The 17,703-nt window shown below is 43.4% G+C and overlaps 1 protein-coding gene across 3 annotated transcripts in view; it reads left to right on the top strand.

Moving 5' to 3' along the window:
* Nucleotides 1–6,944, top strand: part of LOC129049196 (uncharacterized) — a 39,932-nt gene extending 32,988 nt beyond the window's left edge. For 2 of the 3 annotated variants that reach the window (XM_054527503.1, XM_054527505.1), the window contains 3 exons: nt 2,785–2,883; nt 6,533–6,568; nt 6,676–6,944. In XM_054527503.1, coding sequence (XP_054383478.1) covers nt 2,785–2,883; nt 6,533–6,568; nt 6,676–6,779 — 239 coding nt within the window. In that variant the 3' untranslated portion in view covers nt 6,780–6,944. The remainder of the gene's footprint in view (nt 1–2,784; nt 2,884–6,532; nt 6,569–6,675) is intronic. The other variant, XM_054527506.1, reaches the window with a different exon arrangement.
* The last annotated feature ends 10,759 nt before the right edge of the window (nt 6,945–17,703 follow it).

Here is a 17,703-nt window from a genome sequence, read left to right as displayed (position 1 = left end):
AGACCCCTGTCTCTCTTTAAAAAAAAAATTAATTTAAAAAAAGTGAGGAAGCTCTGTAATCCTTAAAAATAAATAAATAAAATGGTGAGTTTACAGTATGTGAATTATAACTTGATTTTTAAGGTATGAGAAAAAAAGGAAAAAGAATAAAAGCCTGTGAAAACTGTGGTATTCCAATTCACACAGACAGCATTCATAATAAAAACTTTTTCCAGCCTGGCTAACATGGTGAAACCTTGTCTCTACTAAAAATACAAAAATTAGCCAGGCGTGGTGACAGGCACCTGTAGTCCCAGCTACTCAGGAGGCTGAGGCAGGAGAATGGCCTGAACCCAGGAGATGGAGCTTGCACTGAGCCGAGATCTCGCCACTGCACTCCAGCCTGGGCAACAGAGTGAGACTCTGTCTCAAAATAAATAAATAAATAAAAATAAAAACTTTTTTAGCAGAGAGGCATAATTCATAATCTCTAAAACTCCAGGCTCTGGAGGTGTTTCGGAATCTGTAGCGAGCATATAAGGGGGTGCTGTTACAGCCTGACCAACATGGAGAAACCCCGTCTCTACTAAAAATACAAAATCAGCCGGGTGTGGTGGCACATGCCTGTAATCCCAGCTACTAGGGAGGCTGAGGCAGGAGAATTGCTTGAACCCAGGAGGCAGAGGTTGCAGTGAGCCGAGATCGTGCCATTGCACTCCAGCCTGGGCAACAAGAGCGAAACTCCGTCTCAAAAAAAAAAAAAAAAAAAAAAAAAAAGAGGGTGGCTGTTGCTTATACCAAGAACCTTAGTGATTCTTGCAGAGTTTGAATGGAACATGGGCTTTTAGACTCCAAACCCTAGGCTAAATATATTCCATTCTTTTGCTTCCCTTTATCCAGTTCGTGTGATTACAACAGCTGGTGATGGTTTAGGTTTCTGTAAAAGGGGAGGGAGAGAAAGAGAAAAACAGCCTTCCTGAAGGAATAGTCTTACCCCACCTGTTGAGTTTTCTGTGGCCAGCTCTGCCCCTGCAACAATACTGTGACTGTGAGTTGCGAGAGGAGTTTATTTTTGTCCTCATGATCTCTCAGGACCTGGCTTCTTGGCATTCTATCAGTGACTAAAAACAGATAGGCTCAGGAGTGCATAAGAAGTCCCAGGAATAGGAAATTTAGATGTTTTTGTTTGTTTGTTTGTTTTATTGGTTGGTTGGTGCTTTCTTACATTTCTAATTTAGTGTTTTCCTTTTATAGACCCATGCTCTCTTTCTTCTCTCTCTCTGTCTCTCTTTTTTTCTGTTTGTTTGTTTTTTGGGGACAGTCTCGCTCTGTTGCCCAGGTTGTAATGCAGAGGCGCCATCTCGGCTCACTGCAACCTCCATCTTCCGGGTTCAAGCAATTCTCCTGCTTCAGCCTCCCAAGTAGCTGGGATTACAGCACATACCACCATGCCCTGCTAATTTTTGTATTTTTGTAAAGACGGGGTTTCACCATGTTGGCCAGGCTGGTCTCAAACTCCTGACCTCAAGTAATCTGCCTGATTCGGCCTCCCAAAGTGCTGGGATTACAGGCGTGAGCCACTGTGCCTAGCCGACTAATCACTTTCTTCATGGCAATGATGAACTTGATAGTTATGAGCACCAGGGGACTAAGGAAGCACTGAATATTGTCTCTGGGTATATTTTTAATTTTTATAACAGCCAGTATGGAGGGCCTGGTGGGTAGAACCACATTTATTGGAGCTAGAAAGACTCTAAAGGTTTCGAATCTCAGCTCTACCGCCAACCAGTTCTGTGAATTGGGGAAATCTAAATCTTGATTTCATCATCTGTAAAGTGAGGATGACTAAGGGTAAAATGTTGTTGGGAGAATTAAACGATATCATGTGTATAATTTTCTTGTATTATTTCTTTTGATGCAACCTATTTGTTATGGGAATCTGGACTTATGGACCTCCTAATTCATTTCTAAACTTTGAGGCTATCATGAGCTTTGCTTTCTTTTCAAATGTGTCTCTTTTTTTCTTTTATACCGCTTATAAAATTTTTTTTCTCCATAGGTTGAATTCATTCCACTTCATAGATTTAATATAGTTTCTTGTTTTAGATTTATAGTTTAGCACAAAACTTGATAATGACACAGAGGGGCATTGTGTCCTGGAAGCCTTTATGTGGGTGTGTGTGTGCTTTTACTGTTACTCAATTGCTAAAAGAAGGAATGAAAATAAAACATGAAGCCTTTACGAGTAGCCTCATGTGGAAGGGCAGTTCTTAGAACAAAAGCATAAACAGTCTTTTAATAAATCAAGAAATTATGCAGCCAAGTTTTTAGTTTAGAAGGCAGATTCATTTCCAGAGCAAATAATACACATTCTTTCTTTTTGAGATGGAGATACGCTGTGTCACCAGGCTGGAGTGCAGTGGCATGATCTAAGCTCACTGCAACCTCCGCCTCCCGGGTTCAAGTGATTCTCCTGCCTCAGCCTCCTGAGTAGCTGGGACTATAGGCGCGTGCCACTACACCCAGCTAATTTTTGTATTTTTAGTAGAGATGGGGTTTAACCATGTTGGCCAGGATGGTCTCAATCTCCTGACCTTGTGAGCTGCCCGCCTCAGCCTCCCAAAGTGCTAGGATTACAAGCATGAGCCACCGGACCTGGCCAATACACATATTTCATGGGTTATTGTTGATATTTATGGAAAACTTTGCTGATGCCCTGATAAGAATATTAAAGTACTGGCAATTGGAGTTTCTGTTGATGATGCTCTTTTTCTCTCTTTGTTCACGTTCCTCCTTTTTGCCTAGCTCTTGTCAATCACAAACACGGTTCCCAGATCTCCCAGCAGAGCAGTTTACCTGTTGACACCCACTTTTCACTGTCCTCCAAGAGCTGTTTAGAAAATGGTAAGATCCCTTTACCCACCCAAATCAGGCACCACTCTGATGAGTAAACCAGAGTGAGAGTCACTTCCCTTCCCTGATTTTGGAATCTTCCCCCAGCCATCCTCTTGCTGTAACCTCAATCAGAGCCAGACATTCAAGCTCATGGATTCCAAGTCATACTTTTCAAAGGCATCCCCCTCCGACCCAGCCCTCCCTCATTTCTCCATTGTGTACCCTGGGAGTATTTTCTTCAAGGTCTTGAGAAGCCAGGACCATGGCTTTGGTGACAATGACATTCATGTGCTTGGAAGAGTGGCCCAGGGCCCTTCTATCACAAAAACAACCCGCCATGTTTTGGGAACCAAGGTTTCTGTGTTCAAAGGCAAAAATATGTTCTTATATTTTTAAAATGTTATAAAGGAGACTTCCTAGGGAAGATTATGGTTGCACAAATCTAGAAAGAATATTGTCTATCCCTGAATGAGATAATAAAGGAAATAATATATGGGCTGGTAGAAAAAGAGAACCTTGCCCTCCCTTGGAGCACGGGCATAAGAGAGCTAACTGCTGTATGGCTCAGGGAATGAGTGGGAGGTAGGGCTGACTGCTGTGGGTCTCATGGACTTGCTTTTCAGGACCTTTTCATCATAGATCTAACACCTTAAGAACTGTTGAAGGGTTCTTGCTTTTAGAGAATGTGCTTAGGTGTCAAGTGTTCCTTCCATACCTCCCCATCCCCAACATATACTTCTGGACTTGATGTAATGAGGGATCAGAATTTAGGACTGGATCTGTCTCACTGGGGAGGGCCAGATATTGAGGAAATAGACCCAGGTGCATATGCTAAGAACAAGCCCAGCAGACACAGCAAAATAGCAAGTAGGAGTGAAGTAAACCAGAAGGTATCCAGAGGACCCAGCATGCAAATGCCCGGGAACTTAACTAGGTGGTCCAGGGACAGGAAGTCTCTTAGCAGCCAATCAAGTGGCAAGCAGCTGGTTGGCCCAGCAGGTAGTCTGTGAGCAATGAGGCAGGCCTTGGTCATTGAAGGGCAGGACTCAATCCCAGGCTGGGAGGTTGGGAACAATTAGGACATTATCCAATTCTAAGGAAACCAGGATGGACCTTGTTCAGTCTTCCAGTCTAAGGCTAGGATGGTTCTCATGATCCAGTGGGAGTGAGCCTGAATGTGATCAGGATTGTTAGCCGGGGTTCTCTTGGTGGTAAGTAACAAGAACTCAACTCACATTAGCTCAAGTGACAGGATAATTATTTGTTCATGTCCTGTGGTATGGATTACAAGATTAAAAGAAGAACTGCAAGTACAGGGTCTAGGGCAGGATGTGGGGACTAAAGACTGCAGGGTCTCTTCTCTGTCCATCTCCATGTGGCTGCACGCTGCAGACAGGCTCTCTCCACATGTTAAAGAGATGGTCACTGCCATCCCCAGATTTGTGTGTCCCTTTCTTAGGAGGAAAGCGATTATTTTCTCCCCAAGTCATGTGTCAATCCCAGCTAATGACTGATTATGATTAGCTTTCTTTGAATTAAGTACTCACTCTAGGCTGGGTGCAGTGGCTCATGCCTGTAATCTCAGCACTTTGGGAGGCCCAGGTGGGTGGATCACTTGAGGCCAGGAGTTTGAGACCAGCCTGGGCAATATGGTGAAACCCCATCTCTACAAAAAATACAAAAATTAGACAGGCATGATGGCATTTGCCTGCAGTCCCAGCTACTTGGGAGGCTGAGGTGGGAGGATCACCTGAGCTTGGTGAAGTCAAGGCTGTAGTGAGCTGTGATCACGCCACTACACTCCAGCCTGGGTGACAAACCACGGTCGTGTCTCAAAACAACAAGAAAACAACAGTAAGCACCCACTGTATGGGCCAATAATGGTTGCCTGGAAGATGGGTGATGGGTAATATTAGTCAAACCTGGGCCATTGGCTCATGGGTGCAAGGGAGTGTAATTATCAGCTCAACGTGAGCCACATGGAATGGGGTGTGATAATACCCCAAAGGAAGGGAAGTCAAGTAGTTCCATAGTTTCAGAAGTGAAGATACAGCCTGTTCTTTTTTTTTTTTTTGGAGACAAGGTCTTACCTTGTTGCCCAGGCTGGAGTGCATTGGTGCAAACACAGCTCACTGCAGCCTCAACCTCTTGTGCTCAAGCAATTCTCCTGCCTCAGCCCTCAGGTAGCTGGAACTACAGGTGCACAACACCACACCTGTATCATTTTTCTGGTTTTTGTAAAGACAGGGTTTTACCATCTTGCCCAGGCTGCTCTCAAACTCCTGAGCCTAAGGGATCCATCCACCTTGGCCTCTCAAAGTGCTGAGATTACAGGTGTGAGCCACCACACCCAGCCAAAGCCTGTTCTTAATCTAGGGCTAAGGTGGAAAATAGAGGTAAGAAAAAAAGAGAGGAGCCACAATGCCCTGATTTAAAGCTTCACCTGGAGTTGTGGCTAAAATGAAGAGCTTATGGCAAAGGCAAAAGACCTGGACATAGAATACCGGTTACCCTTTCTAATTACAACTAATGTTTTCCCTGCACATAGCGCAAAAATTCCGGAAGGAGATACCCCAAAATATTAACGGTGTTTGTGTGGTAGGATTCCATATTCTTTTTTCTCTGTTTCATTTCATTATCTTCCAAATTTTCTTCTATATGTAACTTATTACTGTTTTATTGAATGGACTAGACTAGATGGGATGAAATAAAGAAATAGCAGGTTTTCCTCTTCTCCTAAATTCCTGAAAGCTGTCTTTGGATCTTTCCATATGTTCACTATAAGGTAGGATTTTTACAAGAGAAGAATGTGAAAGCTGAGAGGGCCTTATAAATCATCTCGTTTAGTTCTCTTATTTTACAGATGAGAAAACTGAAGCCCAGAGTTGATGTTCTTTTTTTTTTTTTTTTTTTTTTTGACAGGGTCTCCCTCTGTCGCCCAGGCTGGAGTGCAGTAGCATGATCTTGGCTCACTACAGCCTCCGTCTCCCAGGTGTGATCCTCCCACCTCAGCCTCCTGAGTAGCTGGGGCTACAGATGTGTGCCACCACGCCTGGCTAATTTTTGTATTTTTGTAGAGACAGGGTTTCACCATGTTGGCCAGGCTGATCTCAAACTCCTGACCTCAAGTGATCCACCTGCCTCAGCCTCCCAAAGTGCTGGGATTACAGGCATGAGCCACTGTGCCTGGCCTCAGAGATGCTGAGTACTCAGGCTGGTTAATGGGAGAGTCAAAAACAGAACTCAAGTCTATTGACTGCTGAGAAAGTGTTTTCTCTAGTAGGCGGGAATCTGTCTGAAACTGGGAGATGCTGAAGAGTCTTATCTGTAGGTCCACACAGTACGTAGGGATTCTTGAAAAGCCTCAAATAATTGAGATGCCATCATAAATTTTTTTTTTTTAAGAGATGGGATCTCACTATGTTGCCCAGGCTGGTCTCGAACTCCTGGGCTCAAGCAATCTGCCTGCCTTGGCCTCTTGAAGTGCTGGGATTACAGGCGTGAGCCATTGGGCTCAGCCCACCGTCATAGAGATTTAATTACTTCAGGTTAAAGCTTCGATCCCATTTCAGTATAAGTCCCCTTGAGGAGAAGTTATTCTTAGGCTGATGATTTGTATACTTTGATACAAATGGATTTTGATTCCTTTTATATGTAGGCTTTGGTAGACTGATGGCTGGGCAGGACTTACAGAGTGAGTACTGAACTGGTATAAATTTTGAAATATCCCTTTTATGTTTGTTTATTTATTTATTTATTTATATTCTTTTTGTGTTTAATATATGTGTCTTCTTTTTTAAGGTTGGATCTTTCAACATCCTTACTCAAAATGGGAAATTCTGAAGTGGAAGACAGTCCCCAGTATAGCTGTGAAGAGACTACAAGTAGCCATAATTCAAATGTAGGAAGCCCTCCGTAGTCTTTATAATCATAGACTTTTATAAAGCATATGGTTTGATGGGCAAGAAGAAACGCAGAGCATGTGGCTCCCCAGACAAGTCACCTTATCATGATACCTGCCTATTGTATCTGTAATATGAAAACATATATACACAACTGCATGCACAAACTCCTGTCTTCCTGGTAACTTATGGGAAATTCACTATACGGCACATGAACTTATCAGTGCATCAGCCTTGTCAGATGACTGGTACAGGATTATATGTGAAAATAGCGGGGAGTAAAAACAAACAAACAAACAAAAAAAGAAAGTGGTGGGGAGGAGGGAAGGAAGGAAAGAGGAAGCCAGGGAAAGAAAAGTCAGTTGTAGGCAAAGCACCGTTCTAAGAAAACATAAATCCAGTCCCTATATTCAAGGAACTTATCACCTAGAATGGGAAACTAAGCATTTCAGCAAGCTAACAATCAACAGAGGACAAATCAAATAATCAGGAGGTGTTAGTAACAATAGAAACCACTGACAAAATATCTAGTCTGTGCTAGACAGCAGACCTGATGCTTTAAATAGGTCATCTATACTCCTCACAAAAACTCCATGAGACAGGTATGATGATCCCCACTTTACTGATGGTACCGATGTACCATAAAGTGTGGCCATTTGTTCACAGTGATTCATCTAGAAAAAGGCAGAGCCAGGGGTAAAACCCAGCTTTGTGTGACTCCTAAGTCCATTTATTTATTTTTCTTTTTTATTTATATTATTATTTTTAGAAACAGAGTCCTGCTCTGTCCCCCAGGCTGGAGTGCAGTGGCATAGCATGGCTTACTGTAACCTAAAACTACTGGGCTCTAGTGATCCTCCTGCCTCAGCCTCCTGGGTAGCTGGGACTACAGGTGTGTGCCATTACACCCAGTTAATTTTAAAATTTTTTATAGAGATAGGATCTTGCTATGTTGCCCAGGCTGGTCACAAACTCCTGGGCTAATGCGATCTTCCTGCCTTGGCCTCCCAGGGTGTTGGGATTACAGGTGTGAGCCACTTTGCCCGGCCCATTTTTCACCATGAATTGTTTCTACTCCAGTTCTTCACCTAGCATCCGGTGTGAAAAAAACCACTTATTGCTTTTGAGGGTGTATTTTAAACGTAATACATGCTTGGTATTTAAATTTTTCAAAAATTAGAAAAGTGTCAGAAAGAAATTAAAATCACACAGTATTTTCACCAAGAGAATACTATTTCAACATTTTGGCATATTTTCTTCCAAACTTTTCTCCAATATACATACACACCCCCCCACACACATACATACAGTGAATATATACTATGTATTTGTGTGTGTGTGTGTGTGTATATATATAATATACTTATTTTTTGAATACCATTTTTGTCCTGCTTTTTTTTCTTTCACTTGATCATTAGCATTTTCCTGTGATATTAAGTTCTTCAGAAAAAAGATTTTGAATGGCTGCTTCGAATTCCATTGCATGGATGGTCTATGATTTTTTTGAACCCTTCTCCTATTATTGAACATTTATGTTTGTACAACTGTCCTACATTTTTTTGTTTCTTTGGGTCCTTCCTAAAGCTAGATTTCTCAAAGTGAAATTTTGTTAAAGGATATGAACATGTTTAAGGCTCTAGAGATGTACCACAAAATTGCTTTTCAAACAAAAATGCCAGCTAACTTTTCATAGCAAAGTATGAGAGATCCCATTGCAGCATTCTTTTTTTTTTTTTTTAAGAAATAGGGTCTTGCTATGTTTCCCACGCTGGTCTCGAACTCCTGGCCTTAGTCACCTCCTGCTTCAGCCTCCGAAAGTACTGAGATGACAGGCATGAGCCACCGCGTGCAGCTCCATCACAGCATTCTTAGCACTGAACAGAATTAACACGCTTGTTCAACCTTGCAAAATTGACAGGCAAAAAATACTCTTTTAAGTGTCTATTTCTTTAATAATAGAGAGATTTAACTTTGTGTTTCTTGATCTTTTAAGAAATTTCTGGCTGGGCACAGTGGCTCACACCTGTAATCCTAGCCTTTTAGGAGTAGGTAGCATATTTTAACAGAAAGAAAACCAAACTTGCAGGGAGTATACAGGAAGTGTGTGTGTTTTCTGCTTAATTTTGCTATGAACCTAAAACTGTTCTGAATAATGAAGCATTTTTTTTTATTTGAAAGAATATAAAACCCCAGTTGAGGTCAGAACACTCAGGTTCCTTAGTCAATGGGTGTGGGATCTTGTGTAAGTTACTTGGACTCCCTGAACCTCAATGTCTTCAGTCAGTTAGGGAAAATAACATGTCTCTGTTTAGTACTGCAGGTTATAAAGCTGAAATCAACACAATATACGTAAACACGTTTTGTAGACACTAAAGCACTAAGCAAGTAAAAGGTATTTTTAAAATAATAACTCAGTACCATAAGAGCTTGTTTCTTTTTTTTTTTTTTTTTTTTTTGAGATGGAGTCTCGCTGTGTCACCCAGGCTGGAGTGCAGTGGTGTGATCTTGGCTCACTGCAACGTCCCCCTGCCAGCTTCAAGCAATTCTGCCTCAGTCTCCCAAGTAGCTGGGATTATAGGCATGCACCACCATGCCCAGCTAATTTTTGTATTTTTAGTAGAGACAGGGTTTCACCATGTTGGCCAGGCTGGTCTTGAACTCCTGACCTCAAGTGATCCACCCCCCTCACCCTCCCAAAGTGCTGGGATTACAGGCATGAGGCACTGTGCCCGGCCCAGAGGAGCTTTCTTGAAACAAGTGGGTTTAGAACCAAGAAGAGATGGCTTGACAGAGATGATAGAGGAGGAGAGTTTAGCTGGCACACAGCAGCAGGGATGAGTAAGAGGCCATTATACATGACCCATAATAACAAACTCTCATGGCAGTAGTTTTTTAATGAGGATTGCTAGAGTTGCTAGAATTCATTCCCAAGGGATCTGTCATACGTAGACTCCAAGCTTTAAAAACAGCACATGTAATTTTATGTGTATTATGAAACATTTCTGTAAGAAAAGCAGCAAAATCTTAACATCCCCAGGTTACTGGCATTAGAAATACCATGGAGATTAAATTAATGCTTGCTGGGTGAATTGCAATTTTAGGCAAATCAGAACTTTCAGCCTAGTTACCCTACCAAATTTCTATGTTTGCTCAACTTGGAACATTATAGAACTTTACTATTAAGTCAGGCCCCGGGAAATTAAGGGCAGGAAAAAAGACAGAAGCTTCTCTAACTCCAGGGGCAGGTCTACCCTGGGATAGACTCTGTGGGTTTATCACAAGAAGTCTGGTCTGACAAACATAGTGAAACTATCCCAGACCAGTTCCCAAGGTACTTCTGAAAGCAGAGCTCATTCCCCAGGAAGGGTCTATGTGGACCTTTTGTCTGGTCCTGAATCAGATCTCTGGTCTGTAGTTGATGACACTCAGATTTTCTGATTTTAGTCATATTCACTGTTCCAGCATGGCGGTGCAAAGCAGGGGAATTCTGGGCTTGCTTCTAACCCTGATCCTACTATTCTTTAGCTGTGCGACCAGGGATATAAGAGTCAATATAGCATAAAGGTTTAGAACCCAGGCCCTGGAGTCCACATGACTCTCATTTGCCAATCATGGGATTTGAGACAGTTAGCTTCTCAAAGCTTTACTTTCCTCGTGTAAAATGGGAATCCTAATAGAATCTACCTCATAGGGTTATTGAAAGCCTTAAATGAAATCATAAGCTAAATACCTTAGCACAATCTCTAGAGTATAGCAAGTGTTTGATAAGCAGTTACCTATTATGTTGCAATTATTGTTCCCTTTTCTGCATTTGGCTCCCTCATCTGTAGAATGGGATTAGATATTCTCCAAGCATCCTTCAGCTCTTACATTCAATGAGTGCCCCTACCATATTGAATTTAGCTTACTATTAGATTAGAGCCGATCTGAGATAAAGATTGGCTTTGAGATGTAGTTTGAGATTTGAGATATAGTTCCTTTTTGAGATGTAGTTCCCTTTTATTCCAGCCTCTGTCTTAGAGGACTAGAACAATTGGGTAACTTGTGAGTTAGAGAATGACTGTTCCCTAAGACCTGAAAATGGCTTTCCCTGGGAATGACCAGCTACCTGAAACTTCCAAGAAACCATTTTGTGCAAGTATTAGGGTACCTTTGACAAATGAATAAACTTGGTGATAATTGTCACCTGTTGGAGAATCCAGGGATCAACTTCTGGCCCTCAGGCAAGAGGAAGGCAGGAAATCTGCCACTGTTAACCTTGAGAAAAGGCAGAGAAAAGGCCATCTTTGTTGGCATGCCAGGCTGATTGGCCTTGACACAATGACTAAAAGACTCTTTGTCTAGGGCATGTTAAAGGGATTAGAAAAGGAAGCACTGCTTTTAAAAAGGTAATGGGGAACTTTCCCAAATTATAGCTGCCTACTCAACGTATTTGATTAATGTGGCATTTATAGAATGTGAGCGATTTTGCCTGGGGGTTTTTTTTTTTTTTCCACAAGGGCTTTTGTATCTGAATTTTTGGCCTTGTTAGTAGGGAGGGGAAGTGTGCCTTTTTTCTCCCAATGATTATAGGTACTCACACTTTAGAGTACTTAGCTTTCTTTTAAGAATAATCCAAAAGGTCCATTTGTAGAAAGTCAGAAAAATAGAATCCCGTATAGGCACTGAATGAAAGGGCTGAGGTGTGGGCTTGGAAAGTGGTCATTAGGCTTGGGCTTATAAATATGTGTTCTTAGGCTGACATTCTGCCAGCCTTTGGTGCTTTTCAATGGAGTGGCATGCGTGTGTTCTGGGGTGGGGAAGAGTGGCAATCTATCAGTGCTTTGCTTTTGTCACATTGTTCAAAAATTCTGCCCACTCACCTCATTTTTGCAGTGGGATACATTTTCATGAGAATATGGGAAAGAAAGGAAGGAGAGTCAGGAGGAGGGAAGCAAGAGAAGAGACAAAAGGGAAGTGAGAGGGAGCAGTTGTTTTAACCAAGCATTTCTATTTTCCAGCTACTCAGTGAGTAGCAGATCTGGCCCTTAGCCACCCTTCTGGCTCTAGTTCCTTCCCCAACAATGGTGTGGCTATTATACCTTTCCCTGCGTTCTTAATCAGCTGTATTATTTCCAAGTACTTATTCTTAATCCTTTAAAAAGTTTCCTTTCAGCATAGCTCTTCCCACTCCCCAAGCCCCACACCCATCCAATAAATGTGCCACACGTATACACACACACACACAAAACACAGAGACCAATTCTCCTAAACACTCCAAAGCCTCCTTGACATATGCAAGCTCAATTTTAGGAAATTTTAAGCATGTCTTAACAATGAAAACTACTGGGGATTCCCAGTGGAATCTGCTCTGAATCTGAAGGAACTCTCCAAGGGTGGCTTCAGAGATTTGTCTTCACGCTGTTGCTGAGATCTAGTTGTTTGTTTTGAGCTTTACTCTATGTCCACATTGGATATGCACAAACTGCTGACTTCTTCAAGAAGAAGGTTCCCACATCTCCTAACTTCTCCTAACTAGAGTCCTGGCACTTCTGGCTGTTCTCAAGGGTTGGTCTTCATTCTGCCCAGTTACATCCCCACACTGTGTTTTTTTTGTTTTGTTTTGTTTTTAGACAGAGTCTCTCTCTGTCACCCAGGCTGGAGGGCAGTGGTGCGATCTCAGCTCACTGCAATCTCCCCATCCCAGGTTCAAGCGATTCTCCTCCTCAGCCTCTCAAGTAGCTGGGATTACAGGCATGTACCACCATGCCTGGCTAATTTTTGTATTTTTAGCAGAGACAGGGTTTCACCGTGTTGGCCAGGCTGCTCTCGAACTCCTGGCCTCAAGTCATCTGCCTGCCTTAGCCTCCCAAAATGCTGGGATTACAGGTGTGAGCCACTGCACCCAGCCCCCACATCTGTTTCAATGAGTGAGAAGCCCAGCAGCCTGCCTTTGGCTGCTGGGGCCAAGGAGTAGAGGCAAGCCACCCAGTCCATGTAGATATTAAACAGGTGATGCTGGTGTCCAAGAGAGCTAAGCATGTCTCTCCAGTACATGACCTCTGCTTTGCCAGCTGGACTCCTGGAGGCTTCTCCTTTTAATCTTTATTATTACTATTATTTTTAGAGACATGGTCTTGCCATGCTACTTAGGCTGGTCTCGAACTCGTGGCCTCAAGCAATCCTCCTGCCTCAGCCTCCCAGTGTGTTGGGATTACAGGCATGAGCCACTGCACCTGACTGAGGCTTCTAATGGAATGTTGCTAACAGCTACTGCTTGGCATGCTTGGGTACAGGAGTGTCTGTGGTTGTGTTTATAAGTATGTGCATACACACACGTGCACGTGTGTGCGTGTGTGTTGGGATTGAAAAGCTGGGCTGGGCAAGAACTAGGAAGGTCTGCTTCATCAGCTTTATCCTCAGATACAGAGCCCGGGGAGGTCTAGTAATGAGTTTGGAATTGGGGTATGCATGACATTGAATCCTGGCTTTACCACGTAGCCATGTAGCCGTATAACTCAGGCACTTCTTTTGTTATGAGTGTTGCCTGTGGAAGAAACCTAATGAATATTTGTGAATGATACATGAATATTCTAAGATGCTACCTTCATATCAGGGTCTCAGTGTAAAACCTAGAAATGACAGGTATTTTTTCCTTTACCATGTTATTATTAACAAATGTGTATGTTCCTCACCAAATTGTAACCATAACAACTAGGATTTGTAGAATGCATACTAAAGGCGGGGGTCTATGTGCAGAGGTTTGTATTCATTAATCAGAGAATTCTTACATTTCCAGTAGGTATTAGCATCCCCATTTTACAGACGAAGAAACCAAGACTCAGAGGAGTTTAATAGTCTGTCTCATTCCTGTGGTGCCAAGTGGCAGAGTCAGGATTCACATTTAGTTTATTTTTTATTTAAGTATTTTTTTAGACAGAGTCTTGCTGTGTTGCCCAGGCTGGAGTGCAGTGGCGTGATCTCGGCTCACTGCAGCCTCTGCCTCCCAAGTTTCAAGCAATTCTTGTGTCTCAGCCTCCTGAGTAGCTGCGATTACAGGGCGCATGCCACCATGCCCAGATAATTTTTTTTTTTTTTTTTTTTGTAGTTTTAGTAAAGACAGGATTTCACCACGTTGGCAAGGCTGGTCTCAAACTTCTGGCTTCAAGTGATCTACCCACCTCAGCCTTCCGAAATGCTGGGATTACAGGCATGAGACAGCGCGCCCGGCCTCACACTTAGTTCTTATCCAGAGCCTGTACTGCTCCGTGCTGCTCCTGTGAGCACAGGGACGATGCACTATTCCTTACATTTCCTACAGCCTCTGGTACAGTGCTGCACACACAGGAGGTGCTCAATAACTGTTTAAAAATTGGAAGCACTCAATACACATTAGCTAGGGACTCAGGATGAATCTTGAAATCCAGCTCTTCCGACTTAAAGGAAGCTTATTACATCCATGTAAAGGTGAGGCTCCAGAGGCCTCAAACAGAGCCCATGGCCTTCCTGCAGACCTTGATAAGACCAAGAAGCAAGCCGTGTCTTGAATTCTCTTCTTTTGACCAGAAAAATAGAAGAAGCAAAGCAAAAAAAAAAGAGGGCATCAACAAACAACTTATCCGATGCCACTATGAGGACCTGGAAGGCATGGAGGAGAGCAGGGATCAGTAGTGCTCACAGAGTTTCCGGCTGGAGCTGCTGGAGAAGATGCCTCAGATGCCAATTGTCAGAAAGGCTGACCCCAACGTGAAAAAATTCCATTAAGCTCTGGTGGATGGCTCCTCTCTGACCTAATATCTTCGTGAAAATCCCAGGCAGGAAGGAGGATGAAGGGGGCAGGTCGTGATGGAAGGGGCTGACCAGCTGGGGGTGTCCATTTCAGCAGAAAAAAACCCAGGAAGGATTGGGAAAAGAGGTCTCAGATCTTGAGTTTATTAATCCCTTTTTACCAATGGTCCACATGCCCACAATCTGGGGGCAAGAGAAATCAACCCAAAAAAGAAGTTGGGGCAAGTTCCTCACTTTACAACCTTCTTTTTTTTCCCCCTGCAGGATCCTGCTCTGTTGCCTAGGCTGGAATGCAATGGCACAATCTTGGTTCACTGCAGCCTCGGCCTCCCAGGCTCAAGCCATCCTCCTGTCTCAGCCTCCTGAGTAGCTGGGATTACAGGCACATGCCACCATGCCCAGCTAATTTTTGTATATTTTGTAGAGACAGGGTTTTACCATGTTGCCCAGGCTGGTCTCAAACTCCTGGCCGCAATTGATCCTCCTGCCTCGGCCTCCCAGAGTGCTGGGATTAAAGGCGTGAGCCACTGCACTCAGCCCAACCTTCTTTCTTTTTAAGGGAAGCTCTGGTCATCATGCATATATTTTTTTGCACGTTTTTGTTTGTTTTTTAATTCTAATTTTTTAAACTTAATATTTTAATATTACATTAAAATAGAGACAGTGTCTCACTATATTGCTCAGGCTGGTCTCAAACTGCTGGCCTCAAGTGATCCTTCTGCCTCAGCCTCCCAAAATGTTGGGATTACAAGTGTGAGCCACTGCACCCAGCCGTGTAGCTGATATTTGTGTGAAGTGCCTGAGGGCTCAGGTAGTTCTGAGAAAACAAGTTGTCCTTGGTTTATTTTCCTGGTTAGAGAGAATGCCATGGGGATTTAGCATCTAGAGAATCTAGCTAAGAAAGAAGAGAACTTTTATAATCAGCTCCTACAAATCCAAAATGAAAAAGGCCTCAAGAGTCCATTGCAGACAGTTTTGGAGAGGTCGGTACAGGTAGGTTTTGTGAAATTGTTCGCATATCTGTAATCATCCTCAGCCCCTCTTTACCCTACCTATCCACAGATGTTGTCAGGACACCTGATCCTCCTGCTCTACGCTGGAATGAGCTCATTGAGAAATACTAGGTCACAATGCACAGCTTTGGTTTCCAGCACTCTAGCCATTAACAGGACCAGTCTAACCAGACTCCCTTGTTATTATTCACAGATTGGCTTCAAAGAATTTAGGATTAAAATAAGGGTGCAGAAATATGCATGGAAGGGAAGAACATGCTGCTGAAAGTCATGAAGCCTGTGTGCTGGTCTGGTGCTACCGTTATCATGCTCAGAGACTATGGGAGTGAGAGGCACCCTCTCTGGCCCTCCCATTGCCTTATCTGTAAATTGCTGAATTTTTTTTTTTTTCCCGAGATGGAGTCTTGCTCTGTCACCCAGGCTGGAGACCAGTGGCGAGATCTTGGCTCACCGCAACCTCCGCCTCCCAGGTTCTAGCAATTCTCCTGCCTCAGCCTCCCAAGTAGCTGGGATTACAGGTGCCCACCACCACACCCGGCTAATCTTTGTATTTTTAGTAGAGACAGGGTTTCACCATGTTGGCCAGGCTGGTCTTGAACTCCTGACCTCATGATCCGCCCACCTAAGCCTCCCAAAGTGCTGGGATTATAGGAGTGAGCCACCGTGCCTGGCCTGATGATTTTTTTTTTTTTTTTTTTTTTTTTTTTTGTGTGTGTGTGTGTCACACAGGCTGGAATGCAATAGTGCGATCTGGGCTCACTGCAACCTGCACTTCCCAGGTTCAAGCCTTTCTCCTGCCTCAGCCTCCCAAGTAACTGGGATTACAGGCATATGCCACCATGCCCAGCTAATTTTGTATTTTTAATAGAGACGGGGTTTCAACATGTTGGCCGGGCTGGTCTTGAACTCTTAACCTCGAGTGATCCACCTGCCTTGGTCTCCCAAAGTTCTGGGATTACAGGCATGAGCCACCGTGCCTAGCCTGTAAATTGCTGATTAAAAAATAAAATAGGCCGGGTGCAGTGGCTTACGCTAGTAATCCTGGCACTTTGGGAGGCCGAGGCAGGTGGATCACCTGAGGTCAGGGGTTCGAGACCAGCCCAGCCAACATGGTAAAACCCTGTCTCCACTAAACATGCCAAAAAATTAGCTGGGCATGGTGGCATACACCTGTAATTCCAGCTACTTGGGAGGCTGAGGCAGGAGAATTGCTTGAACAGGGGAGATGGAGGTTGCAGTGAGCCGAGATCACACCACTCCACTCCAGCCTGGGTGACAGAGCAAGACTCCATCTCAATAAATAAATAAATAAATAAGTAAAAAGAAAAAATACAGAAAATTGAAACAAAAAGCTATCTGTGGAAGATATTTATATACATTGATTCAACAAATATTTGCAAAGTACCTAATAATGTGGGTACTCTTTAAGCACTGGGGAGATAGCAGGGAACAAGATAAAGTCTCTGCCCTTGTATAGCTTACGTTTTAGTGAAGGGAGGCTGAGTAAATAAATGTATTCCATATCAGGTGGAGAAAAGTGCTATAAAGAAAAATAAAGCAGGAAAGAGGGACTAGAGGATAGTGGGAATGGGGAGATGCTATTTTGGGAGTGGCCAAGGAAGACCTGTTTGATATGGGGACATTTGAGCAGAACCTGTGGAAGTGAGGGGCGGACATGCTGTTGTAGGCGAACTGTTCAGGCAGAAGGAAATGTCAGAGCAAAGCCTTCCGGTAAGAGCGTGCTTTACATATCCAAACAAAACCATGACCTCTAGAATGCTGGCTCCTGGAAAATATCACCCAAATATCAACCTGTTGACAAGACAAAAGTGAGTTTATTCATACCAAGGAAAGGGAAAGCACTACCTTGCCACGGTCTTGGTATTGGTAGCTTCCCGTGAGTGGGAGGACAACCTAAGTATCTACCAGCTAAGCAATGGGTGAGTAAGCTACAAGGTACTGTTGTCATGGATACAAATCTCCATCCACACGTCCAGGTGAGCAGGAAAAACAACTTTTTTTTTTTTTAATTGAGACAGGGTCTCGCTCTGTTGCCCGGACTGGAGTGCAGGCCACTACACCTGGCTAATTTTTGTATTTTTTGTAGAGATGGGGTTTCAGGATTTCTGCTATGTTACCCAGGCTGG

The sequence above is a fragment of the Pongo abelii genome, chromosome 10 (assembly GCF_028885655.2).
Source record: "Pongo abelii isolate AG06213 chromosome 10, NHGRI_mPonAbe1-v2.0_pri, whole genome shotgun sequence".
Taxonomy (NCBI): Eukaryota; Metazoa; Chordata; class Mammalia; order Primates; family Hominidae; genus Pongo; species Pongo abelii.
This window is presented reverse-complemented; position numbering and strand designations above follow the sequence as displayed.